Source organism: Seriola dumerili, unplaced genomic scaffold (genome assembly GCF_002260705.1).
Source record: "Seriola dumerili isolate Sdu_G_001 unplaced genomic scaffold, Sdu_1.0 BDQW01000052.1, whole genome shotgun sequence".
NCBI classification, from domain to species: Eukaryota; Metazoa; Chordata; class Actinopteri; order Carangiformes; family Carangidae; genus Seriola; species Seriola dumerili.
Window position 1 is genome coordinate 17,001,212 of NW_019174307.1, and position 26,682 is coordinate 17,027,893.

The 26,682-nt window shown below is 41.0% G+C and overlaps 1 protein-coding gene across 9 annotated transcripts in view; it reads left to right on the top strand.

The window, feature by feature from the left end:
- Positions 1–26,370, top strand: part of LOC111218395 (dachshund homolog 1-like) — a 109,675-nt gene extending 83,305 nt beyond the window's left edge. For 2 of the 9 annotated variants that reach the window (XM_022740678.1, XM_022740684.1), the window contains 8 exons: positions 4,322–4,494; positions 4,636–4,780; positions 4,864–5,013; positions 17,446–17,591; positions 19,774–19,921; positions 20,582–20,740; positions 22,205–22,273; positions 26,283–26,370. In XM_022740678.1, the coding sequence (XP_022596399.1) occupies positions 4,322–4,494; positions 4,636–4,780; positions 4,864–5,013; positions 17,446–17,591; positions 19,774–19,921; positions 20,582–20,740; positions 22,205–22,273; positions 26,283–26,320 (1,028 nt within the window). In that variant the 3' untranslated portion in view covers positions 26,321–26,370. The remainder of the gene's footprint in view (positions 1–4,321; positions 4,495–4,635; positions 4,781–4,863; positions 5,014–17,445; positions 17,592–19,773; positions 19,922–20,581; positions 20,741–22,204; positions 22,274–26,282) is intronic. The other 7 variants (XM_022740680.1, XM_022740683.1, XM_022740681.1 and 4 more) reach the window with 7 other exon arrangements.
- The last annotated feature ends 312 nt before the right edge of the window (positions 26,371–26,682 follow it).

Consider the following 26,682-nt stretch of genomic DNA (forward strand, 5'->3'; position numbering starts at 1 on the left):
ACAAAAGGCTTCAAAGTTTCATTCAATGACACTGAGGGGCTGTGGGTGGCTACATCAAAGCTCAATACCTTCCCCCCCCCCCCCCCCCCCCTCCCATTTTAATGAGAAACAGGACTCACCAGCCTTGACTGAACCTGCCATCTGTGTGTGTGTCTGTTTTTTCTTGTTTGCATGTGTGTGAGTGAGTGTGAGAGCAGTTGTGTTTCTGTGTATATGTAAGCATACATTCGTGTTGTATAAAGTGGCACCACGATGCCAGACAGCATATTTATAGAGCCTGTGTCTTATGTTTGATCTAATGGCTGTAAGGCTCCCTCCAGCTCACATGCCAGGGCTTCTGATTTTGGAGATTAACAGTTATAGTAAAGATGAATAGCTGATTAGTGCTATGGAGAGACCTCTAAATGTCTTGCTGCATGACAGACACTTTTTCATGAGCCATTCATTTCCTTTTGGGACTGGTGTGCAAACCCTTGATATGACCACAACAAAGACTCCATGTGTGTAGCACCACCGTCTCACCTTTGTTGGAGAAATACATACACGACATGGGGCCATTTTACAAGCGCAATTAGGAGGAAAACTCAGATTGTTTTGCAGCAGCAGACTGCGTACGCATTGTGCAGTGAGTCAGTCCATTTAGCTGCCTGACTGGAATGGTCCTGTTCAGTTTGACAGATCAGAAGAGGAAAAAATATCTCGACACCATGAAAACCAAAGGCTTAGCACAGAGCAAATCAGCCTTTTGTCTTGTTCAATTCAAATCAAAGGATAACCAGGAATGTTTGTTTGACAACAGCATTTACAATGCATTGTTCTGAAGCCCAGAGCCGCCCAAACAAAGACAGATAGGCTTTAAACAAGTCATTTAATTAGCACCGGATCCACAGCTTTGGCTCCGCCAACCAATTATACATTCCTGAGGCATGTGCAGGTCCTATTTCACGGGAGCGAGAGGCAGATCCTCTCCAGCCCTGTCTCTTACAGTACATCTCTCCCCTTCCATTTAAGAGAAGGTAAATAGCCCAGACAGACAGCTTCATTAGCCAGCGTCTGAAGAGCGCGGGGCCGATTGTCGCTTAAATAGTGTGCTTTTACTGCAGGCCCAGCCGGCGACCTCCGATCAATTACAGCTGACATTATTGTTTGTCGGGAGCTTTTTTCCTGGACAGAGGGAGTAAAAAACGAGATCAGGCCTGAGCTTTGGCTGGAAATGTAATCTTCCCCCTCTCTTTGGTTCTTTCGCTCCACAAACAATAAATCATTCAGTTGAAGAGATAATAAAGTGCCAAGTAGGAGCTAGTTTAATTTTTGTCAGGGGAAATCTGTCCACAACAGAGTTAAGGGTAAGGGGTTGGCTGCTACCTCCATACCATTTTAAATGACAATGGCTTAGTTCCTTTTTTTCTTATTTTCCTCTGTAGGGTTAGATGGCCACAAAGGCTGAAGTCCTGTTTAGATGAAGATTAAGTGCAGCGCAAATCACCGTAGGTTATCATTCCTGTCATCAAAATGAATTACTGCTCTCTTTTTAATCATTTTAAAACATTCAACATTCAATCTTTTTTTTTTCGGCGTGATTCTTTTAAGTATCGGACTTAGCGTCAGCTGCGCGGTTTGGTTCTGATGTAACAGCTTTTTAATCATGTTGTTACCAAGGGCTGTTTTAATTCATTCAATTCATCCTCCGCGATTCAGATCTTTGCTTATCCATGCGTGAACTCCCAAGCACTGCACGACATAATAGCTGAGCTGTTTATATTGGTATTAAGTGATTTGTAGTTTTAATGATGGTAAATAGGAGTTCACCTTTGCAGGTCCCTCAGGCTTCCTTCAGGTAAATTACTCCAAATGTATTGTTTATGCCCTTCAGGAGCGAGGAGGGGGGTGGGGGCTTGTGGGAATTCACCTCTCATCAGGTCTGAACTTCTGTATCAGAGATAAACAGAAACTGACAAATATCTTTCTGACGGTTTGCCCACTGGAATATCTACACAATATCCAAGTGATTAATGAGTCTGAGTGAGTTTTTTGTTGATTCTCTTTTTTAGAAAAGAAATATACAAAAATCCCTGCATATATGTTATTTTGAATCCTTTCATTTAACAAGAGTAAAAGCAATGGGGAAGAAATTGCATATGAATGAAACAAAAACACTTAACTTGTCTTTGCGAAAATGCCAGATTCGTTGAATAAACCAATATCCTCCTCACCTGGCTCCTTTCAGCTACAAATAAAGGGATTTGGTGGACCCTCGTTGGTCTGTGGCACATTCCCCTACAGTGGCCTGAATGGGCCTTTATGGGAGAAACACCGCTTTAGGATGGGGTGACATGAAAGGGGCTGGACAGGCACTGAAAGCGAGACTAATACCCACTGGAGGGAACAGAGGTCCAGTGTTTCCCCATCAGGCTGTCTTTCAGGTGGAGACACGTCGCTGAAATTCATATACCATCAAGTACAAGCGACAACAAAGAAACCAACAAGTAGAGATAAAGTGAGTTACAGATAGTTTTTTTTTTTTTTTTAGGTGATTCCCCACCTCTTTTTGTACTTTATTGATTTGACCGATTAAGTCCATGTGTCTTTATCCGTGTAGCCGTATTTGATTGAATTGGTGTAATGTATCCACCTCAAAGGCAGAATAAGTCTCTTCACTCTGGCCCTTGAGTGGCCTTGAAAGGCTGATAGGTAGCCTAGACCTCTTCATGTTGTCCTACAGTAAGTACCTCCGCAATCAGGCCCTCTGTGGTGTTTTTTAATTGAGCTTAGCCTGCTGAGTAGTAATTGATTCAGTCTGAGCTACAGCAGAGGCGCTGATACAAGGTGCTGCTTGGCTTCCGTCTTTCTTTAATCTCCCCTGCTTTATATTGTTTGGGAATACTCGCCACTGAGAAACTGCATGCCATCTTTCTTATGGAAATCAATGCTTCTTTTGGAAGGAGGGGAATGACAGAGAGGAGTACTTCTCATGTCCTTTCATTTTCAACCAGTGTCCTTCTCTTTAGAGGCTTCGCCATGCAGATCTCCTTGCCCTTTGGCTACTGATGTTTTGTCAGAAAAGAAGAGTGGAGTTGTTTTGTGGATCAGCTTTCTGTAGTGCAGTATCTTTTTTTCTCCCTCTTTCTTTCACGCAGCTTTTTACCTTGAACCAGGCTGCCAAGAGAGAGTGGAAAAAAAAGAAGTGAAAAATCAACAGAGAGGCTCAATCAGATCCAATAGTGTCTATGAGGTTTTCTTTAAAGCATTTGAGGAAAAGCATCTGAGTGGCGGAGGAATGAGACCAAACTGTTCCCAGTCACTTTTGATCCTGCCAGTTCAAAGTCCCCATAGAGCAGAGAGGGGGAGAGGGGGGGGGGGGGTGCTTGGTTGGTTGGGTACAGACACCTAGCTTTGACCTTCTGTCTGCGCTCATGTCCTTTGAAAGTTGGCTTGTTTTCATTAAGCCATTCAGAAGCACAGTGCAGGGCCACATTTTGACTAACTACTAACCCCCTATGGTATCTTTATTAGACATTCTTTACATTTTCAGACTACTAATGTCTTCAGTTTTCCCAATTAGGCGTCTATTGCCAGACAGCAATTGAATAATTTAAAACATTTGTAAGATATCTCTGATGTTGTAATGGAATAATTTGTGTGCATATAAAAGAGAAAGAAATGAAAATCCCATTATTGTGCGAGCTGAAAGTGACTCTTTTCGGTCCCGCTCTCTTCTTCTTCTCTCGCTGGTCTGGTATATGGGCTGCTATAATTAGCCTAAAGTCATTGCCATACTGTAGTCTGACGGTACTTGTTTGTCATTAGCACATTTAACTAGTCATTTGGGTAATGGCTTTCAAGATTGCCTTTGTTTTTACAGTGATATTTTTTATATGTAAATATTGAGACAATTTCCATAATATGCTCTTTTTTATTCATCATAGAATAATTGATGCAACTTTACTGCTGTGTAAACTTTGGTCTTTGAATGACTGTGTATATAGTTATCATCCCTGGTTTCTTTATTATTATTGCAGTAGAATCTATTATTAACATATATTGTAAAACATTTATGTGTATTATGTTAACATGGTAAGGATACCCAAGAAGCAATTAATTTGAATTATTCCAATTTTTTTTTCCTGATGGATTGCAGTGTAAAGCTTTAGTGTTATTGGACACCAGTTTTAAAGGCTATCTCACTGATGGAAATGACTGATTGCTGACTGAACAGCGGCAGGTTTTGAGTTTTCAGACGGAGACTCAGAAGTTTCCCCGGTGAATATCGCACTCATAATACGCATCGTTGAGTAACCAACGACCTCTTCATGTGTCTCAGGCCTGGAACTCCCCTTCATGATGATGCCACACCCCCTGATCCCTGTCAGCCTGCCCCCAGCCTCCGTCACCATGGCGATGAGCCAGATGAACCACCTCAGCACCATCGCAAACATGGCCGCCGCAGCACAGGGCCAGAGTCTGCCCTCCAGAATGGTCACCTCTGTTATAAAGGTAAATTTTAAAGCACAAAGCGGCAAAGTTTTAATACTAGACAGTTTAAACGTAACCCGCTTCTTCCGGCAGGTGTAATGTTTCAGCCTGCACTGGATATTTACTTTGAGTGTGTGTGTTTTTTTTTTTTTGTGGCTGCTGGGGTTGCAGGAACGTGTGCCGGACAGTCCCTCCCCTGCTCCTTCCTTAGAAGACAACAGGAGGCCAGGCAGTCACCCATCGTCCCACCGCAGCAGCAGTGTGTCCAGCTCCCCAGCACACACAGAAAGCTCCTCAGACAGGATACGTACGTCTCTCTATTACCTCCCCACGCAGATCAAGAGCCAAACATGTTGTGAAAACTGTTGTTCTTTTTCGTCCTATTTAAAGAAATCTATCTCCATCCAGCGGCACACCACAATGGCCTGTCCATGAACCAAGCCCTGCTAGGCCTGTCCCCCAACATTCCACCTGGACCTAAAGAGGGAGACTTGGCCCACGACATGAGCCATGAAGCAAAGAGGATGCACGCTGACAAAGGTGAGCCAAGTTTCATTAAAAAGAAAAACTATGATAAAGTCATGTGGTCTAAACAAAGATTTTCAATATTCCCACTGCAAAATGAACAGTGACATATGTCTTCTAACTGAGTTTAATCAACTTCGGTAAAGGACATTTTTGTAACAGTTGCAACGGAAGATAACTGTAATTTCATCAGTTGTTGATCTGTCAGAAAACACTCTGCATGCCTCGTGTAATTTTTCAACACAAGAAACATTTTAGAAAATCTTTTAAGGTCCTGAATACTGATAAAAACTATTTGAGAAATACAGGATTAGCAGTTTCTCTGTTTATTCTTCTTGCTCTTGATTCTATTTTGGAACTCCACAGAGTCGAGTCTAGGTGTGTCTACCTAGTGCAGATGCCCTACATTTACAGCACATGTCAGCCCTACATTATAGATGCCATTATAGATGACATTTAATGTGACACCTTCCACAAAAAATCTATGGGTGAAGTGGATTCTTTTTTTTTTTTTATGTTCTGCATGTTATACATGTCTTTTCTGAAAGGCTCTCATCACTTTCAACAAATTTTTACTCAGAATTTATGTTCCCATGAACCCATGAACCCATGACCCCTTGCTGTAACAGGACACTGTTCACTGCAGTTACAGTAAACAGATGTGGATGGCCCGGAATATTCTTACATTAACAAAAAGGGGAGAAAAGGGACAGTAAAAAAGTAGAGCCACTGATTATGCTGCTCAGTCTCCAAGTTCTTGGAGTAATTACAAAAACATTAAACAGTGCTGCTACGGTTTGTTAGCACTAGAAATAGGTTTCATATAATCTGGTTTTGACACAGATTTTGCATTTTGCGTTACATCAGATTTCTTTAAATACATATACCTAATTAGCACTTATATTTTTATATTTTATAATCAGCCCTACATGTGGTGCTATTTCTTATCACCCCCACAAACTCTGATCTGCAGGAAGATTATTCAAAATGTTAACCTCAATCACAATGTCCAGAGTAAATGTTTTTTTATTATTAATTGCTGGGCTTATTTAATTATAGTTTTGCCAGGCATTAAAAAAAAAAAAGAAAAGGAAAATGAAAATGAAAGAAACGGATAGAAATCTACTAAGCGTGGCGGATTAAATACAAAATGAAGCAAATAATAGATTTTAGTATTCTCTGTTGGTTTTAGCGGAGCTGGGATGTGCTGTACTGGGTGATGCAGGGTGGGGTGAGGCTGATAATGATATTAAACCCACTATGGAAATCATTGGGCTGTATGTTCCCTGTTGGCTGGGCTGACGTGAAGATCAGTGTTAGACCTTCACTCACAGGGTGTGAAGCAGTGAATAGTAATAATTAGCAGGATCATGAGCTGAATTTGTGGGTCACAAACTGTCTAACTGTCTGTGCACATGTGTGAGTATGTGTGTGCAAGTGTGTTTAAGAGTGTTTGTGTGTGGGGAAGAAAAAAAATAGAAAAAAAGAAACGATTTAGCCAAACAAACAGAGCAGCACAAACAGAGAGAAAGAAGAAGGTTTAACCAAGTGTCCACATAGTAAATCAACTGAATGTTTCCTCAGCAGCAGAGATCTTACATCTTCACTGAAGTGCCTCCTCCATACACAGATAATCAACACAAATGGACTGTAATTTCTTCGCAGGATTAGAGGAGAAAGCAAATGACCAGGCAATCCACACCAATTCTGGATGGATGACCCACAACACATCCACTTGCAAACACACACTGTATTATCTTTGAGATTGTCAATTCCTAATATGTCACTGGACTTGATTAGGATTCTGAGCTCTCCAGTGTGTGCACCAGAGGTCTCAGGCTGTGGAAAACATTTTTATAAAATAACCCATTAATGCAGAGGAGTGCAACTAAATTAGTTACCAATTTGCTGAGCATGAATTAATGAAGAGAGCTTCTCCCGGCTCCCACAGTTGTAATTTTCATAATAACCCCAGACCTTTATTTGGCAGGTTGTTTAGTTTTTTCGTTTGAAGGTTTTCATTAGTCTAATGAGGACTGTGCAAGGGCGAGCAGTCAGCACAATTTACATGAGGAAGCTATCATAATAAATGAGGCAATTTGAATAACATGCACAGGTTTATGCAGCGAGATAAGAGAGATTGTAGCAGCCAGATTCAGAGGTAACCAATACATTAGAACCAACTAATAACCAAAGTAATTCCAATAAAAGCTTTAAGTGAAGGGAATAAAATTAATGATAGATATATTGAACTGTAATGATATGATACATGATGCATTAGATTAATAAAATAAATGTGTTCCATTGTTAAAGAGGGGAGAGGCCTCACCATCCGAAGCTTTGTTTATGGTGAGCTTTTTAATTAGGCTTGTTCATCGCATCAGTTTGTTTAGATAAATGAGATAACATTCCAATGGTTTAATGATATCTCTCCACTTGTTTGATCTTTATGATCCTGGCAGAGCATTAAATTAATCTCTTGCAATGCACTCTTAGAAGAGAGCACAGTAAGCGCAGAGAAAGGATGCAGTGCCCCGGCTCATATGGAGGCTATTTAAATAGCCAGACACCTCAGAGACAGCCACTATAATGTCACATCACTCACATCCTATGAACATGTCTCATCTTTTTCATGTCATCTCTGCTGATGAAGGACAAAGGCTGTTTGTTGTCATCTAAAAAAGACCGTTTCCAAAGTTGTGTCACCCAGTGCAGAGTAACCAGATGGTAGTCGTTTTTTTGGGGGGTGTTGTTTGAACTTGATTATTTTTTGTCCAAATTTTGCCTGTGAAAAAAGGGAGATTAGATGATGTGTGAGAAAAAAGGCTAGTAGAAAGCTAAGTGTTATCTCACATGTGACTAATTGAATTGCTTCAAACAGAAAGTCTGTGGCGATAGCTTCCGACAAGCCTCTGTCTCGTGAAACAGCAGGTAGCTGACAAACAAGGGGAAATTTGAAAGGTACGGAAGCCTTTGGCTGTAAACTCACTTTGGACATCAAACACTTGACATCATTTTATTTCCTTGGGGAAAAGGTGTTTGAAACACAAGCCATATGCATGTACGTTGAAGTCTAAGAGTTTCTTTAAATACCATGTGGCAGTTTGCAAGCACTTTGCCAACAACAAATTTCACCACTTTACCTCAGCCTTCCCACTGCAGTTAAGCATGCCACATCTCTTTTACGCTGAGCTGAAACGCCTGACAGTAGAGTCAGAGGCAACTACAGCATGTAAACTGATTCTGTAAACCATATTTTAAAAGCGGGTGAATCACTGGTAATATGATATTGGCACTTCCCTGGTAAACGTTATATATCCTTGTTGACACAACAGGAGATGCACTCATAATGTCTTCCCAAGCACAAATGGAAGCTTGTGGTGTATTATGTCACCTAGAGGTGCTTCCTTTCATACCTGCTATCAACCGAGCAATCGCTGATGCGTCGAGCGCTGGTGTGACCACAATGGACAAAGCCGACTTGCCACGCCTTGTCTTTGTCGGGATGGATGCTGCCTCGATGTCCAGTTGATGGGCTGAGGGGGTGGCGCACGGTGCGTCGTCTGCAGTCCCAGTTTACAGTCTGAATGAGGAAGCGGAGCAGGTACAAGTGTCACAGTCTATTACCATACAGCTGCTTTGGGCAAGAGACTGTGGACGCTGTTGGGCTCATGTAGAGAGAGGGGATATAGTTTGAAAAAAGATGAAAAAGACAAAAAAGTGATTTTTAGCCTTTGTAGTCTTTGTTCTGTTCCTTCTGTGCATAAGCATTTGCAATGATAAAAAGGAAGTTGAGGGACTTTGGGTCAGGCAAAAGTTTCTGCATCAGTTCTGTGCTCTTTTCGCGGTGTAAATATTTCACTGACATTGATGGTATCTGCGTACAGTATCATTAAAAGTTCGATATGTTCCGTGTAAGCTCCTTCTCTTCATCTTTCTGACTTTAATGCATAGTGTTTTGTTCAGTCCTCTCGATGTCCTTGGCGTTGCGAGCTTCAAACACATGCTGACTACCTGACTTTCCCTAAGTCAGGAGGCAAGATCATTAGCCATCACAACCCTGAAATGTGACTTGGCAGACAATAATGCTTTATGATCAAACAACTTGTCAGTGCGTCCTGTTGAAATGAAAGAGTGCAAAAAAATAATTCAATAGAGGATCAATCAAATTTCCCCAGCCCATGTGAGCGAGATTGCTGATGGTGCAGAGAGGGGCTATTCCTCGAGGACATGGGAGTTCATTTGGATATTTGTTCTCCCCCTCATGAATGTTCCATTGCGTGACACCATCTCCTGCTAATCACATTTCACTGAAAAGGGGGGATGCTTTTAGGGACGTTGAAAAGAGAGAGGTTCTTTTTAATCTTTGAAATGCCTCAAAAGTGACAGAATGCTTTCTCCTGCCAAGACGTGAGCCTCGGATGGGGAGATAAATATGCTGTGGTCAGCTAAGTGTATCTAGTGAGCAGAGAGGCAAATTTAATAATGCATTATCATTCACTGGCGAAGGTGAAATCTCCCTGTCCATCAGAAGGCTGAGGCCTGTTTCATGTTACCCTTCACTGCAAATGAACAAGTGCTTTACTCAGCCATACCAGAGATGCACAGTAGGCACCGGTGCTCTACTATATATGCTGCTCTGGACTGTCAGGAAACAGGTCTGTAATCAAAGCAATCATCTATTGGTCTTGACTGGAGACATTAATGATCACAGTCCTTACTCCTGATAAAACTGTTTTGAACAATAACCTTCTTTTTTTTTTTTTTTTTTGTTTTTCCCTCCCTGAGAACACAAGGTGTGCTTTACATATCTGAGCATCTGCTATTATGCAGATTGTGGGAGCATATTTACCCGAATGCCCTTGGACAACAGCATTAAACAATTATGAAGATTATGTACAATGCAGAAAATTTGTGATTCAAAACAATTCGTATCTTCGCAGTGGCAACTGTTGCAGACAGATAAGGTTGACCCTGAGTGTGTATTTCTGTACTTTTGGAGACATTCTGTGTGGTTGTTTGTATAATTTAATATTTACATGTAAACAGTAATTAAGTGATGCTACCGACATGCCAGGGCCAGGCTCTGCCAAGGTAAACACCAGCCCTGGTAGTTTGCCACAGTCCATCATGTTTACAGACTTGCAGAGCTGAGTGTTGTTTGTGTGCTCTTCCTTGGCAAAGCCCATAAAACACAACCAATTGGATGCCGAGTGTTGAACACAGTCACTCTTATCGTCTGGCAGTCTGCTCGCTGACTTGAGGACATTGTGAGTCAAACCTTTAAATTTTCACTCTGCGATAATTACGCTGCTATACTTGAGCTTTTATATCCTTTCACTGAGAAAGTAAATCATTCCTAATAAAGAGAGGAAGAATAGGGGGCGGAGGGAAAAGTGCTTGAGGACTAATTCTCTTCACTCCCTCCCTCTCTGCTCTCTATTCTGCTTTTTGAAAGCCTTTCTCTGAGTATTCCAGTCACCTTGACTTTGCAGCTGCAGCCTTATAGTCTGTTGCTTATCCTGCCTAACCCCAGCTTGTCAATTAGGTGTTTAAAAATTAATCTCTTTAACTGGAAATACCATGCCAGCTTTCTTCCGTCTGTAAATGAAGTGTTATTAATTCACACAGCGCAAAGCCAGTGTTATGAATAATGTTATCAAAACAGATTTCCACACGTTTAACACGTCGCTCCTATTAAAACCCCTTAAGTATTTTTATAACTGTGAAACCAGGACTACTAATGGATTTGCATCCATTTTTGAGCTTCTATACCAGGCAGCCATGGAGCAAGTGCTCCTAAGCCAGGCCTTTTAAAGTTTACATTTCCCATTTCCTCTTTTGTTCTTTCATCTTCGTTTAAAAGCAGCTCAGTATATCCAGTCTGGATTAGCGCCAGCCATCGCCGACGCTCGTTCAGCAGTAACAGAACAGCAGAGCCTCTCCCTGTAGGATTGCAATGCCAGGCAATGACACCAATGTGTCTCCCTATACCCCCCCACCCCCCCCCCCCACCCCCACCCCCCTCTCAAACCCAGCGAAGCTCTGATCTAACAGCAGGCTATCTGGCCAACCACACCAAGCTAATACTTGTTCCATTAAAACCTGGTGATTACGGGGGATTTCCTCTCTGTTTGTTTGTTTGAATGCTTAATTATCAATATGTAATTGGCGTGTGTATTGTGATGTTGGGTGCATATTCGGTGGCATATTTTACTGGAATGCACATTGCTATCGGGTAGAAACAGGACTCCCCAGTCACTGTCTAAGTTAAGCTGCATGAGAAGTTGCTCTAATGAATTAATAAATGCTAAACAAAGGAGAACTAAACAAAGAGTGAGAAATAAATGGCTTGATGATTAGTGGGTCAGAGAGATTAGTGGGGTATACAGTACAAATGATCCCCTTCTGAAATGGGAATGATTCAGGCAAAATACTCAATCAATACTTGAGGCCAATTTAATCTCTGGGATTCTTCTGTCAATAAATGGACCTGGTCAACGGAAGTCAATATGCAAAGACAAACTAAACACCTTCAAAGTGCCTCACTATAATGTCCTTCTCCAAGTGTTACCTTCTTGACAGTTTGGGCTGGTAGTCAATAGGTGAATTACAGAAACCTGTTCAGGTCTGCCTGGCTGTCGTTCCCTCTTTTGAGCCACAAGTATTTTTTTTTAACCCTCCAACCTGAGCTTTAGCCTCCTGGTTTATCTAAAAAAAAACTAAGGTCATGGATTTAGCGCTGTGATCTCTCACCTCCAACCACCTTGCCCCGCTCCGTTTCGACCACTCTAACTGTGATCGTCTCTCTACAAAATGCCATTTTGTCTCCACTACTGTTCGCTTTAAGAGCTCATTTGAAGGTGTGCGCTGGCAGAAACAAAAGTCCTGTGTGCTTTTATGCAGTCATCACAGTCAGCCAAGCCTGTAATCCTCAGAGGTCCGATAATGACATAGCCCCTGCATTTATTACATGGAGGAGAGGAGAGAGGGAAAACGCTGACTTTGAACAAATGAACACTCTGACCTTTATGCAATAAATATGACATGGGCCGCATAAAAAGACAAGATATCTTCCTCCTGAATGGAAGTCAACACGGATTCTACTCCCTTGCCTCTTGCTCTCTCTGTTTCCATTTCTCTTTCTCTCTCTCACTTTTCTTTCTCTCCCTTTTTTTTTCCCCCCAGCTAACAGTTCAACAAATGATGAAATCTATTTTAACTGTTTGCACCCATAATATTGTAATCTATGCTCCAAAAGCACAATTTGTAGTTCATAATTTTCTGTGCTGTTGGTAGAGTCATACATAAAGTCCATTGCAGAATATTATGGACAATCGTCTGTCTGGATTTTAATCTTCATGCATGATTAAGTTCTTATACATTTAATCATTAGCAGGAATTTTCTCAGCATGAAAGCAATAAAAAAAATTCTTTATCCATGCCAGGAAAAGACAGTTTTAACAGAGAGAATCAACCTTTCACTGTGTCTTTTGTAATCTCACTGTGATCCCAATTGAGCATCGCAATTGTCTTCTTTTGTCACCTCAGACCGCCTCTCTGACAGTAAAGGATTTATGGTTATTTCCTCCATGCAGCCTGTCCATCTGTGGCTCTATCTTCATATGGCCTTGAGAATACGATTCAATTTATTAAGGCAAAGCAATGGACTCATTACTTTAAAAAGGTGGCAAGAGAGAGAGGGTGAGAGAGAGAGAGAGAAGTGACACACTGAATTGGTTATTAATGGAAAGGCACAGCCATAGGGCAGTTGAAATTTAATGATATCCTACAAGAAAATATGAGGGTGTCACTCTCCAAAAAGTCATGCTAAATGTCAACATTTTAAGGTCCCGGCGCTAATTTTATGCCTGTGCACAGTAATGTTTTGGAGAGCATTTAGGAAACACGGCCCAGTGGCCAGCCTGATTATCCCGCTCACCTTCTCTCCTCTCTCCAAATGGGTTTGTGCAGCAAGCGATTTCATCTCTAAGTGAAGGGAACATTAGGGAGGGGAGAAAGAGAGAGCGATAGAGGAAAACACGCGGTTTGATTTTCATGCTGTGATAAGAGAGTGGGAGCCAAATGTTACCTGTTAATCTAGCCCAAACCGACCGGGGCTCTTGACTTTGTCCCCCAGCAGGGATGGGGCAAACACTCATTTTCCTCTCTCCGTGATGAAAAGGAAATTAGCTTAAATGTGATGAGGGCACATTAGTGTGTGTGCCGTGCATGTGTGTAATGGGTGTGTTTGCGTTTGAAGGTTTTTTGTTTTTTGTTTGCATACGTCTGCGTGCGTGCGTGTGTGTGTGTGTTTTCTCTTGCTTCGCAGTGTATACAGTACATTACACACACATATGTGCAACATATGCAAGTGATAGTCACTCTAAAGGAATTTGTCTTGTATGGATCATCACACACATTCTCACAGTGTGTCCTGCAGGTTTTTCTTTTGCTTTTTCTTTAAGGAAAGTGCATGCAATACCTGCAAGTCAATTTTAACCCTCCAGTTGTTAAATTATATACTATCGTGTACAATTTTTCTGTCCAGGTATTGTGAATCATTTCAACCTTTGTTAACATGTTGAAAAGCTGCTTTCACAACTGTGTGGGGATTGCAATTTAAGAACAAGAGATGTAAAATGATATATCCAGCCTATGACCTACTGTTGTACCTGTTTAAAACTATCAGGCAGTTAAAGCTGAATTTATTTTGCCTGAAAGACCCCTCAGAGTGCAGACATCATTTGCAAGATAAGCCAGCCTCATGTTTTTTTAAAGTGCTCAAATTGCATGCAACTACTTTTTTTTTTTTTTTTTTTGCCCAGCTCTGCATCACTGCATTTGTACCAGAAGACAGATATTTCCCTTGACAAGATTTTCCAAATCCAGCGCTTTAAGTGCAGGTGGAATAATGCTGTGTTAGCTGCTAATGGCTGTCCGAGAGGTCATAAGTACTCCATTTGAAGGAGGCTGGTTTCTCCGCAGCCCTGGCAGGTCAAATCAAATGTAATTGTGCAGTGAAAAGCAGTGCCTTGCTTTGTGTTGGCTGTGCTGACAACCTCCAGGTTTAGCATTCAGTTCTCCTGCTGGGAGGAACACCGGTTTGCAAGGACAAAGGCTTCACCTGTCAATATATCACACTGACTGGCCGGCCAAATGTACCTCTGCACTCCCTCTCTCTTTCCCCCTCTCTCTCCTATCTCTTTTCCTCTCTGTCAGTCTTTCATTCTCCACACACCCATTCTATTCCAGCCTCCTCTTCCTCAGACTCTGCTTCACCTATCTATCCATCCATCTTCTGTCTTCAACCATCTATCTCTCATTCCTGGCATCCTTCTCGTCCTCTTTCTCGCTCTCTCTCTCTCTCTCTCTCTTTTTGTGTGTCTTTCTGTATCTTCCTCTGCTCCCGCTCACACTGCCTTCATGTGAGGACTCTGCTGAAATGTCCTGAGGGACCCAGTTTCAAACACAGGAACCAGAAACATATGGCACATTTTCAACTCCCAAGGTCAATTACAGCTATTTATCCAGAGATTGCAGCTAAATTTCCCAAGGTTTCTTCTAGATTTACCACAGATTGCAATGTGTGTCTGTCACATTTTAAATCAGGCCAGTTTCCTCTGCTTCTCTCCACTCCCTGCAACTTTCCATCAAATATTTCAAAGGCTTTCAAGTGGGTTTTAGACATGTTTTATCTCCGGTTATCATGTGCCCCATCTTTTTTGCCTCAGCTTTGCGAGGTCCAAGTGCCGCTTGCAACACAAATCTAATAACATGTAAATTGGAGATAAGCCCAGATCCCTCCAAGTGATATTTTTTACATTCATAGTTTGTCAAGTCAATTCCTGGGCCCCTGTTTTAGCAGCACAACACATGAGGAGTGAGAAAATTAACTGGATAGGTGATTCATCATTGCTAGCACACTGTCAAGGACTCCCTCTGCAGCTATTGAGAGCAAGGTGGAGGAGGAGGACGGAGAGAGGAGGGGGGCGTTGTTTTAAATTATGGCATTTCATTCAGAATGCATTGTATTTACAGCGTCCCATTTTTATTTGTGGCTCCTATTATCCGCCGAAACAGTTGTGCATGAAATGTTATTTGTGACAGGGGTGACCTGCGAGTGTTTTTCCACACAGTATTTCATAGCCGGGGCCTTAACTGTACCTTTACCGTACGGTAAGCACAAGAGGCTGTCACAGCTGCTGTTGGCAGCCTTGCTAGTGGAGAAATATCACCTGGAAACAGAGTACTCCATTCCACCGGCCCCCATCACTCCAACGCCTGTCGCTGTAATTAAGTTGAAGTCAATGATTCTGGAGCGATGGTGAGAAATAAACATGCAAACACATGCCAGCATTTGCAGCCAGGCACCGGGAAAAAAAAGGGGGGGGGGGTTTGGCTGGGGGATAACATTAGAAGCAGAGAAACTACAGATCTTGATCATGCTCGCTTGAATTTACATTTGAGTTTCATTAACCCAGTTTTGATTATATTGATTGAATTAGTCACTTATTAGCTTTCCCGTTTGTTTCTTCTTTTTTTTGTTTTTTTTTTGAAAATGCCGCTACTTATGCATAGCTCCTGGTGGAAATGTTATCTGACAAGAGGTGCTGTACGGTAGTTGGAGTCTGTCGAACAAAACACGCTGTTTGCTTTTCCCAGAGCATGACAGGTTGTTTCCCCTGCAACAAAGCCATCAAATATTCTGTGTGATCCAACATTGTGTTGGAGGGAAGGCCTGCTGAGTGGGAAGCCGGAGTTTGTTAAAGCAATGATTTATGATTAATGCCAACACTAAATAAGGGACAAAGTGCCTACAGTACAAATCAATTACAAAGCTACAACAGCAGACCTTTCCCCGAGGTCTACTAACGTCTCTAGTTGTTATGGTGATTTTATTAGAGGTGGGTGATGCATGCATATAATGCATGCAATACATCTATATCAAACTGAGCTGGAGCCAACTGTAATGCTTTTGATCTTTGATTAGTTATTTTATTGAGATAAAATGGGACTTTCATGTTATGCCACTGTATAAGGAGAGTGCATTTTATATCTCCACCCAGACGCCCACCTCAAAATGCAGACAGGACTGCACCAAACAAAACAAATTACCACAGGAGTGGCTTCTTAAAAGTAGGCAATTCATTATTTTTATGAAGTCAAATTATAAACAAATTTTAATCCATTAGGCAACCATCCATTCTAATTAATCAACAGGAGTGAACTCCATCTGAAAAAGGAGAAAGGTTGTTTACTCTCTCCACGGACCAGCGGTGCATATTTCACCATCTTCCCCTCTCAGAGAGAAAAAAAAAAAAAAAGAAAAAAAAACGTTCTCCAAATTACAAACCTAAACTGTGAATCCTAACACTCGACTTTTGGCGCAGAGATGTTTCCAGGGCATTTGCAGATGCTTGAAATAATCTCCAATGTTTTTGCTCAATCTGCTCTGAGGATGGGTGAAATAAATACTTTAAACTAATTAATGTAAGACCAGCTGTTCCCAGCACTTGGCTGGCGTTGGTGAATATTGATGGGAGGGAGAGGCAGGGCTGTTCAGCTCCACTCGCTGTTTGTACAAGATTCAGCCTGCCACATAAACAGATATGAATACTGGATGAGAGCAGAGAGGTGCTGTGCACAACACAGCCAGGGCTCCACATTACAAATAAAACTTTTCCCCCTTTCATTAAATTAACAATTAAACAGCTGATGGTGCAGACTTCCTGTGGCGACCTTTTTAGACTGGATGTGTTTAATAAACTGTCTCTCTGCAAGATGGTAGCACTTATAAATTGTTGGCGTGATAAAAGCTCACTGGACAAAAACATGTGTCAGATCTGATGGGGCAGCAAACGGCAGTGTCGGACATACTGTTTTAGTTTGACCAGGCTGTATCTGTGTCTGCCGGTCTGCCTCCTGCTTTCTCTCCCTCCCTCTTCTGCTCCTCTTTCCTCCTCTGAGGCCTGGTGAAGAGGCTGGACAGCAGATGGCAGGGCCCTACCCCTCTGCCGGTGATGAATGGAGTATGATGTCATCTTAGGTTTGACAGGCACCCGTGCGTGCATACACAAAGGAAGCACGAGCCTCTGGGGTAGAACTGCAGGCCTGCTTCTGATTTTGGAGTCCACATGACAGTTCTTAAATGGGGGAAGCTGGATTTATGTCCTAGTTGATATTGTTTAACCCCACACTTCGGCCTAGAGAAGAGGCGATACAAAGGAATCTCCAAAAAGCTAGTCTGCTATATTTCTAAGAAGAAGGGAGAGCTGGGATTGGCAATACTGTTTGCTACTTTGTCAATTCAAGTAAGGGTCAATATGTGTCACCTTGGCCAACAACAGTTCACATATTCTGCTACTTAGCTTGTTTTCCTGTTGCACAAATAGTAGATTTTATGAATGATTCATCAATTGTCAATGCCACTTTTCTTTTTTGCAGATGATAACCCATTGTGTACCCCAACAGCAAGAGATAGCTACGAGAGGTTGTCGTTGGCTGGACAGGCTCTACCTCCTGGCTTCCCCTCACCATTTCTCTTCCCAGACGGCTTGTCGTCAATAGAGACTCTCCTCACCAACATACAGGTATTGTCAGCTGACCTGCGACCTGACCTGTGTCCTCATAACGAGACAGAGCTAACACACTTTGACACAACTTCCTCAAAAGGCTCACTGCTAGAAGTGACTTCATCATCTCCTGACGGTTTACACAGTAGAACAGTTTTACACTGCACCTCATGTAGCCAGGACTCAACCTTTGTACTTTGAATGTTTAAAGCTGCTATTTGACAGTAAGACAGTAAACATTGGTTTTCATTAACCATAATGAATGATGATGAACTTTCCATTAATGTGACAATCACCGGGATCTTTTCCAAACATTACCCAAGAAGAGCATGCACGTTCATGGAAATGGTACTTTGACAAAAATATCTTGACTCAAGGTCCACTTACTAGCTTGTTCCATTGTTCAACCGCTGTTGTCCTTGACAACTGGGCGAACTCCAGCCAGTGAAAAAGACTGTGACAGACGATTGAAAGCTCTGGAAATAGCTAGCAAGACAATATTGATTTAACATTTCTTTGCTTGTCAAACTTGGCCAAGTAGTTTTAGTCGTCTAAACTTAACCGCACCATCGCCAAAGATATGGCTGAGCCAAAAATGCTCATATGGGTAATTTTCAAATCCACTGACAGTCTATTTTGTGTACCCAAAGAGAAAAAAAAACTAAGCAGGTGTCTTTACAGCCAGTTGAATGCTGGCTTCATGATTTTAAAAAAACAAAGTCATTATATATGAATTTATTCTTCATTTATTGATTTTCTTCAATGCTATTTTTACCAGACCTCTGAACACTAGAAAAGTAACCATCATCCACATCCTCCTCCCGAGATACTAAACAGATACACTCAGTTTGTAAATCTGCATACCTTAACAATACCCATCTACTCATCCTGCCATTAAGTCTTCAGCTCAAACACCCTCAGTCAGAAAGATGAATGTATTCGCCTTCTGTCTGAGTGTAATGATGTGTGTACACTGCTGCCCTTCTCATTGCACTTGTACCGTTGGCATCAGAGTCCTGCTTCTCCTTTGGCTCCGCGTGGTAATTAGAAAGCCACAAGTAAACCCGTCGCAGGCTCCCACCACTCCACTAAGTCATTTTTGATAATGATCTTCGTGTTGAATATTTATATACAAATCAACAAAATGAAACCAAGCAGAAAATTAAGATAAAGCAACTTAGAATAAATTGGGGTCAGAAGAATCAACAATTAGTAAGATATAGCCCAGTGCATTTGATATAATTGCGTGTGGATGGGGAATAATTGTGATGAAAATGGCCACAGTACTGTACAGCTCACACATGAGAACGCTGTATCTCTCAGTTTAGGGCTGTCAGGAGTGTATTTGGAATGGCATTAATGTAATTGATACATGATGAGATACTTGTCATTCATATTATTCATTCCTGCTGTGCGCTGCGAGGAGCTTGAAAATGTGCCACGGAGACTGATATTGTGTTTTTATACCAATCGAGTTACAGTTGTCAGCTGTGGAGTTGACAGAGAGCAGTATGAAAAAATACAACAAAAAGGGAGCGTGAAGAAGCTGATCTCGCCCATGTAAAACTTCTACTACTTCATCTCAACTTTTAATTTGAAGGCGCTGAAGTGTTTCCTGTTTCTTTCTTGAATTTTCCCAATCAAGAAAACTTATTTTAGGTTTGGTTCCCACAGCCCCAGCATGTTCAGTCTGTCTCCACTTGTATTTCACAGCTTTGACCAAAAGGGGTCAGACATATCCAGCTCTCTCACTTTATTAGCTATCATTATCATTCATTATTTAAAAAAAAAAAAAAAAAAAAAAGATTATTACTAACACTCTGATTGATCAATTCATGTTACTGGATCTTGTGCGAGCTGTGGAGCAGCTGACAGATAATGACATCTTCACAGATAAAAGGACCAGCAAAGGTGGTAGCGCGCCTGAAAAGAACCATATAGCAGCAGTCAGCTTTTGGCCTCCTGTTCTGCTTCACTACTGTGGGCAGTACAAAGAACTGCTGTGACATACTTTCAGTGTGGTTTGCTGTCACTTCTTCTTGAAGCCCTTAAATAGCCCACATCACTCTCTCTTTCTCTGCTCCCCCATTTTCTGTATATCTCTTAGTGTATATACTCATGTGTGTGTGTGTGTGTGTGTGTGTGTGTGTGTGTGTGTGTGTGTGTGTGTGTGTGTGTGTGTGTGTGTGTGTGTGTGCAGGGCCTGCTCAAAGTGGCAATTGACAACGCACGGGCTCAGGAGAAGCAGGTGCAGCTGGAGAAGACGGAGCTGAAGATGGAGCTGTTCAGAGAGAGGGAGCTCAGGGAGACTCTGGAGAAGCAGCTCGCCATGGAGCAGAAGAACAGAGGTACTGCCTGATGACTACCTGGCACTGAATCCTCTCTGTCAGCCGTGTGTGTGTGTGTGTGTGTGTGTGTGTGTGCGCGTGTGAGTGAGGCGGTGGGGGGGGGCATGTTTTAAATGTGTGTATTTGAACATGATATGAACATACACAGTTCTGCATGTTTCTGCATGTTTAATGTTTCTTATTGAAACACTGACATAAGTCGCTGTGTATTTCCTTGCTTACACATACAGTAATCTGCTTAGCCCCAGCTCTCTTGCTAATAGTCAGTTATCATAATTGGAAATACACATTAACTTAGAGAAATTCAGTCTCCATCTCATGTTAAATGCATCAGCTTCATATGCTAACTGTGCCGTTTATGTTTAATGAGAGAAATTCATGAAAAATATCCCAATAAATTTTTCAATTTGTTTTAATTCCCCCTAGCAGTTTGCTAAACCACAGTAAGATTTTCTTTTATAGGGAAGATCTTTACGTATTATAAAATATTTAAGTTTAATTGGTTTGTAACAGTATGCTATTTTTTTTTTAAATGAGGTGATTATCGTCTTTTGCTGCCAGAATGTGATATCTACAATAATCAGATTGTAGTCAGAGTAAGTCTCCTCTAATTTGCCCCAGAGCTCATTTATTGTTAACTGTGATCTTTCCCCATCTTAGCAATCATTCAGAAGCGTCTCAAGAAGGAGAAGAAGGCCAAGAGGAAACTCCAAGAAGCTCTGGAGTACGAATCCAAGAGGAGAGAGCAGGCCGAGCAGACTCTGAAGCAGCCCTCGCCCTCTGACAGCATGCGTTCACTCAACGGTCAGGCGCTCCACAGTGAGACACTATTACATTTCCTTTCCAGGTCTTTCAGACACATGGTGAGTTTTAGTGGGACAAAATGAGGAGAACAAAAGCAAATGGGTCAAAGATTTTTCAGGAGGTAAATGTTACCTGAAGGAAATATTGAGACTCTACCCTCAAGAATTATTTTATCAACAGTGCTAATAAAACAGTTTTAACCATATTATTAATTACATTAATANAATAAAATAATAAATAATAATAATAAAACAGTTTTAACCATATTATTAATTACATTAATAGCAGCAACAAGTACAACAGTGTTTTGGTCAAATGATGCATATCTCATTTGAACTTTCCCACTGCTGAAATACACATTTGCTGTCTGTTCTCATTATGTCCTGTGAATTTTCTCACCTTGTGCTCAAAGGCTGCAACTAACAATAATTTTATATTCATATCAGTTCATCGGCCGATTATGATGTTGATTGTTTTACTACATGTCTAAAACTAGTAAAAAAAAAAAAACATTAAAAAAACACAGAACAGTCCAAAGCTTCAGTTCAAAATGATGTAAAACAGTTGGGAAGAAGGAACCACAAGATGATTGGCATGTTTGCATGGAAACAATTAGCTAGTTATCAAAAATACTTGCCAAGTAATTAACTTTCCTTCTAATCTACAAATCGATTAATTGTTTCAGCTCTTAAGTGCTGAGTGTTCAGTGTTCTTTGCAAAACATCACAGTGTCATGTGCAGAGAGTATTCAATGTAATACATATTTACAAGAACTTTAAATTGCAGGTAGAGGTACAAAACAAATAAGTAGCAAGTACTGAAACTAAATACAGTTATTGTTCCTTACTTTAATCTGACAGCTCAAGTTACTTGTTTGCAAAGTTGAGGATTTCCATAGAAAACAAGACGAGCTCATAACTGCTACTGTTCTACTTCAAACCAGCCAGATGTGCTGACTTCAAAGAAAATGTCATTCTAACATGGTAGTTAGTTGTGCAGATCATTTTCTAAACATAAAATCTAAAACTACAGGAACATCTCCTACATTTACTGTAGTGATGTTTCATCATTAGTTCACTGGTTAGGTCTGCCACAAGCAGTTTACAGTGCAGTATGGAATCATTATGCCAGTACAAAATCAAAATACTATGAATATTTAATACTTGTTCAATTTTACCTGTAACACCTTTTACTACCATTTATACATACTACTACACATTTGTACTTTTATTTAAGCAAACAATTGAATGCAAGGTGACACTTTTTATGGACAATTATTCCAAAGTGTAACACAAAGGATTTGAGTATCTTGTTATTCACCACTGATTATAATCGCACAATTCCTCCAACACACACATGCAGAGGAGACGTAGCTTGAAGGCTAAGCCTCTTGTTTTGAATGAACGATGCTGTGAAACTGGCATTGTGATAGGTGGATGTCAGGGATGTTTAACGGCGGTGATCCCTCTCTTCTCTCAGACTCTCTGACCCCTGAGATGGAGAGTGACCGCAGCAGTGGAAGAACAGATGCTGAAAGGACAATACAAGGTACAGGGGCTCAGATGAGACAATAAATCTCTCTCTCTTTCTCTGGCTCTCACTCTTGCTCTCTTTCTCTCTGCCCCCCCCCCCACCCCCCCATCCTCCCTCCTCTTCTCGCTCTCCCTCACACTCACACACTCACACACTCACACACACAGCTCCAGTTTATGAACATTAGTGTTTCTGTGCCTGCTGTTCAGGCATACAGCTCACCATCTGGGCCACAGCACTGGGTCAAGATCATTGGTTTTCTGTTGAAATAATATTGTTCTTTTACTTGACTTTTAGTGGCTGTGATCCCTTTAGGAAACAGATCTTTTTTAGAAAAAAACAAAAAACAAAAAAACAATGCAGTAAGTAAAACAGTGCAACAACTAAGCTGTAAGGATGGAGAGAAAGAATAAAAGAAGTGGTTTGTTTACAGCTCAGGAAGCATTAATGAGTCATAAAACCACAAAAAGCAGTGGAATCCCCCCTTTGATAGTAATAAACGCGGCAAATCAATCCATTTTATGAATAAGCCTTGTACATTTTTAATGGTTTGTTTGTTTGTTAGCCTTGGGGGTGCAGTATGTGTTTGGGGAAGGGCGCTCTAGTGATAACCTCTGTAGACTGTCTGCTATCTGTGTTTACCCAGATACAAGACACCTTGCAGAGGTTGAATATCCTCATTATTACTCGAACGTCTTCCTTTAATACGCCTCAGCTGCATCTGCTCAGAACCGCCCTTATCAGTGGGAGAGGTCCCAATTTATCTGGGAAAATGCTCCATGTAATTTGCTGTGAAAAGTGGAAAATATTCATCTTTGTATGCAAGAATAAGTTAGGTCCCTTTTAATTCTTTAATGTTTGATTAGTCTACTTGAACTGATATTTTGTAAAAGGGCAAAAAAGAAAGAAAATGTACTAAGTGAAATGATGACTCCTCCTTAATTAAATGTCATTCAGTCACTGCGGGGATCTGAAACAGTTTGATGTCCAAAAAAAGGAAATCCATATGTCATCATTTAAATACAAAGATAACTTCCAGATACGGCATAATTATAGCCCCCTATTTCATACCAGATTAGTATATTTAGCCACTTTAATTTCTAACATTTTACACTTATATGAAGAGCTGGCTCTTTGTAGTGTATTTGTATCAAATTAAATGTGTTAAAGCTTTAAACTTACAATAACAGCAGCCACTGGCCGGCGTTAATGTATAGTTTAGGTTGAAATCAAGCAGAATTAGATTTTTTTTTTTTTATTATTTTTAATCTGATCCCTGCTTGGAATCATTTTTAAGGTCTCTCAATCACTCTGATCGTTGCCTTGAAGAGCAGAATGAAGGAGGAAACTGAATAACAGGCTGCACTTTGTGTTTTTGTTCAATTAGAGAAGCATTTGTCTGCCACCCATGTCTCCTCTGCTCTACTCTGCAAGCCTAGCTGTATAATTAACCTCAAATGGCAAAAAATGATGTTGATAAATTACACAAGCAGAAGGGGAAAAAACAAGCCTATCACTCGCATGAAAGCCGAGAGAAATGTGTGGGTATTTTCTCAACTCCAAACTCAGGGAGGCGAGTGGAGAGAGAGAGAGAGAGAGAGAGAGAGGGGGAAAAAAAAATAATGAGGGCATAATTTTAGAGAACTAATTATTTCTATTTGTCTTTTGTCACACTTCTCTAATTCTGCGATATTAACACAGTCTGTGTTTATTAATTGCTTTTACAGTGTTTTGAATCAGGTCCAAGAGGGAACGTGGCTCTTTTCACAGGCAGGCAAGCTACTGGGACTGTACCTCGCCAGTACTGCCTGGCAACGGTGCACATGCGAATATCTTCCCCCAGTATCTTCTCTGGTTCCCTGCCGCTTCCCACTCGATGTGTTCGGCAAGTTTACACGACCCTGTGCACAGAGATAAAGTTCTTTGTTGCAAGATTAAACATCAAAACAGTTAAAGTGAAATTAAAATTAAATGAATGAATGTCACTGAAGCAAAAAAGACTGTAATTAATGGATCCCTTAATTGTCTTCATAAAATATTTGCATGGGCATAATTTGCATAATTTACATGTATTAATTAATCTTTCAAAGGAATTTTATGCTGAGAGAAGCCAAAAATTCCCTTTGTTTTATTTAGCATCTAATGAAATATTTATTCTCTTTAATGAACTTTTCATCTTGATTTGAATATAAAAATACTAAAGTTTTAACATATTTTAATGAGACAGTCTTTCATAAAACCGTGTGTCAAGACGTCACCAGTTTTTCTATTGGCGTATATGAAGCAGATGTTTCAACATTTGCACTTGTCTGAAAATGGATTTGAAGCAGCGAGATCTGCTCATCAAGCCTATGCTCACTTATTCCCTATCTTTCATGATAATTGTATCAAGTAAAACGCCGCGATATCTAACATCCTCTTGACAACGCATTAAGTGTTGCCATCCGTCAAATAACCAGATCGTCTTCGTTTTCATTAACACAACTATAAACTGCTCCAACTGTGAAGCAGGGCAGGCAGGGTGTGAGGGGGGTGTGTGATGTTTCATCTGCTCTTGTTATGAAAGGCGTGCACATGTGTATCAAGTTGTGTATCCCGGCCCGCACTCTTAGCTCTCTCCAGCCAGCAGCCCCCCCACCCCTCCCTTGCTTTCTCTTCTCTTACTAGCACTGCATTCATGCTGTAATGACTTTTACACAGAACTCAGTAGTTGTTGCTTGAATAGAGGCAGCCAGAGTGCAATGCCTTTGAGACCTACGGCAGTGCTGGGTAATTAGCCTGTGTGTTTGTACACCCCTACCCCTCCTCCCCAACACACACACACATATTGTACACACACACACACACACACACACATACACACAACAAGCCTTTGTTGTCTCCGCACTCTCTGCACTATACAAAAAAACACAGAGAGAAAAGGACTGATTGATAAAATATTGATAATGTAATGAGTACAGATTATAAATGGAGCAAAAACAAGTTGAAACGTAGAGGAAATCAGGAAATAAAATGTCTTTTTAATTATAGAAAATAACCTGATGCTTCAGTGTGTTACAGAGCAGAGATACTCTCAGACTGTAACAGGTGTATTCTCCATGTCTCTGAAGAATAGGACGCGAGCGTTTTCTCTGATGTCCTGCGCGGCTTGTGTCATGTCCGACAACTTGTGCTGCTAAATGTCTTTGTGTGCGTTTCTCTTTAACATTGAATTATTTAGGCGCGCTGCCACAGAGAGGTGTGCTTCTTAAAGGCATTACCGTAGCGTTCTCCGGCAGAGGAAATGTGGAGGTAATAAACGTCAAACATGCTCCTGAGCTGTGCCTAACAGATGCTTTTACCAGCTCAGCGTCGGTGCAGCGCTGCTCGCTCAGGCGAACACTCAGACAAGAGTGTTCGCTGGAAATGGACAAAGCTCGTTAGGTTGGAGGTGTCTGGAGATAACGCAGGAGAGGAATGTCTGCTGTTTTCAATAAACACTATTTCCATGCAGGAAATGTCACTTTGAGAACGCTTTACATCATCAGTGCAGTAATATGTTCAAACAAGCGTATCAGTAGAGATGTCTCAAACACATGCAGCACACAGATCTGATGCCTTAAGTGTGGTTATCATAGCTGCTTTTACAGTGTGTGCTTTGTTGGTAATAAAATATACATGTAACAGTGTAATTATATTTGTATGTCCTGACTGATGTACTGTATGATCTTAAATACAATGCTAAAACTACTTTGAATTAACTTCTTAAATGACATAGTTTCTACATGATTATTTCTTATATGTGTTGCTACTAAGAAAGTATTTTACTGTACGTGATATTTAATCATATTTGTCATGGTTGCTAACTTTATCTTATCCTTAAATCAGTTTATGAATCCATAATAACGCTGCTGAAATTGAAAGACTAGAGGGCAACATTTCAAAGTTAACGTTTCATCAACACTCACATCCTGAATAGTACATTTGCGTCAGCAGGATGTTAGCTGTTGGCTAATCCTTGGCTCCTGTGTGTCCTCTGTTGCAGATGGAAGACTGTTCCTGAAAACCACAGTGATGTACTGATAAGGCCGAGAGGAGCTGGAGGAAATAAAAATTTCAGAAAAAAAAGGAAAAGAAAAAAAAAAGAAAGAGAGAAAGAAAGAAAGAAAAGAAAACCCATGAAGATTCTCAAGAGCCCTTATCCAGGCTGATTTAGTAGTGGAAGAAGTCAAGCTGCTTGTAGGAGTTCAATGGAAATGCTGTGTTCACCCAAATGCTGGAGGAGGTTGTGTCTGAATGTAGAATAAGAAGTCTTTTTTCATCACAGAGGCCAACATGAAATAGTTTGATAAAGCAGGTTTTCACATAAACGGGTTGGCCAATGTGAAGGATAAACATATATATTGAGCACAGTAAAAATGTACCCATGGTACACTGTTGGTAAT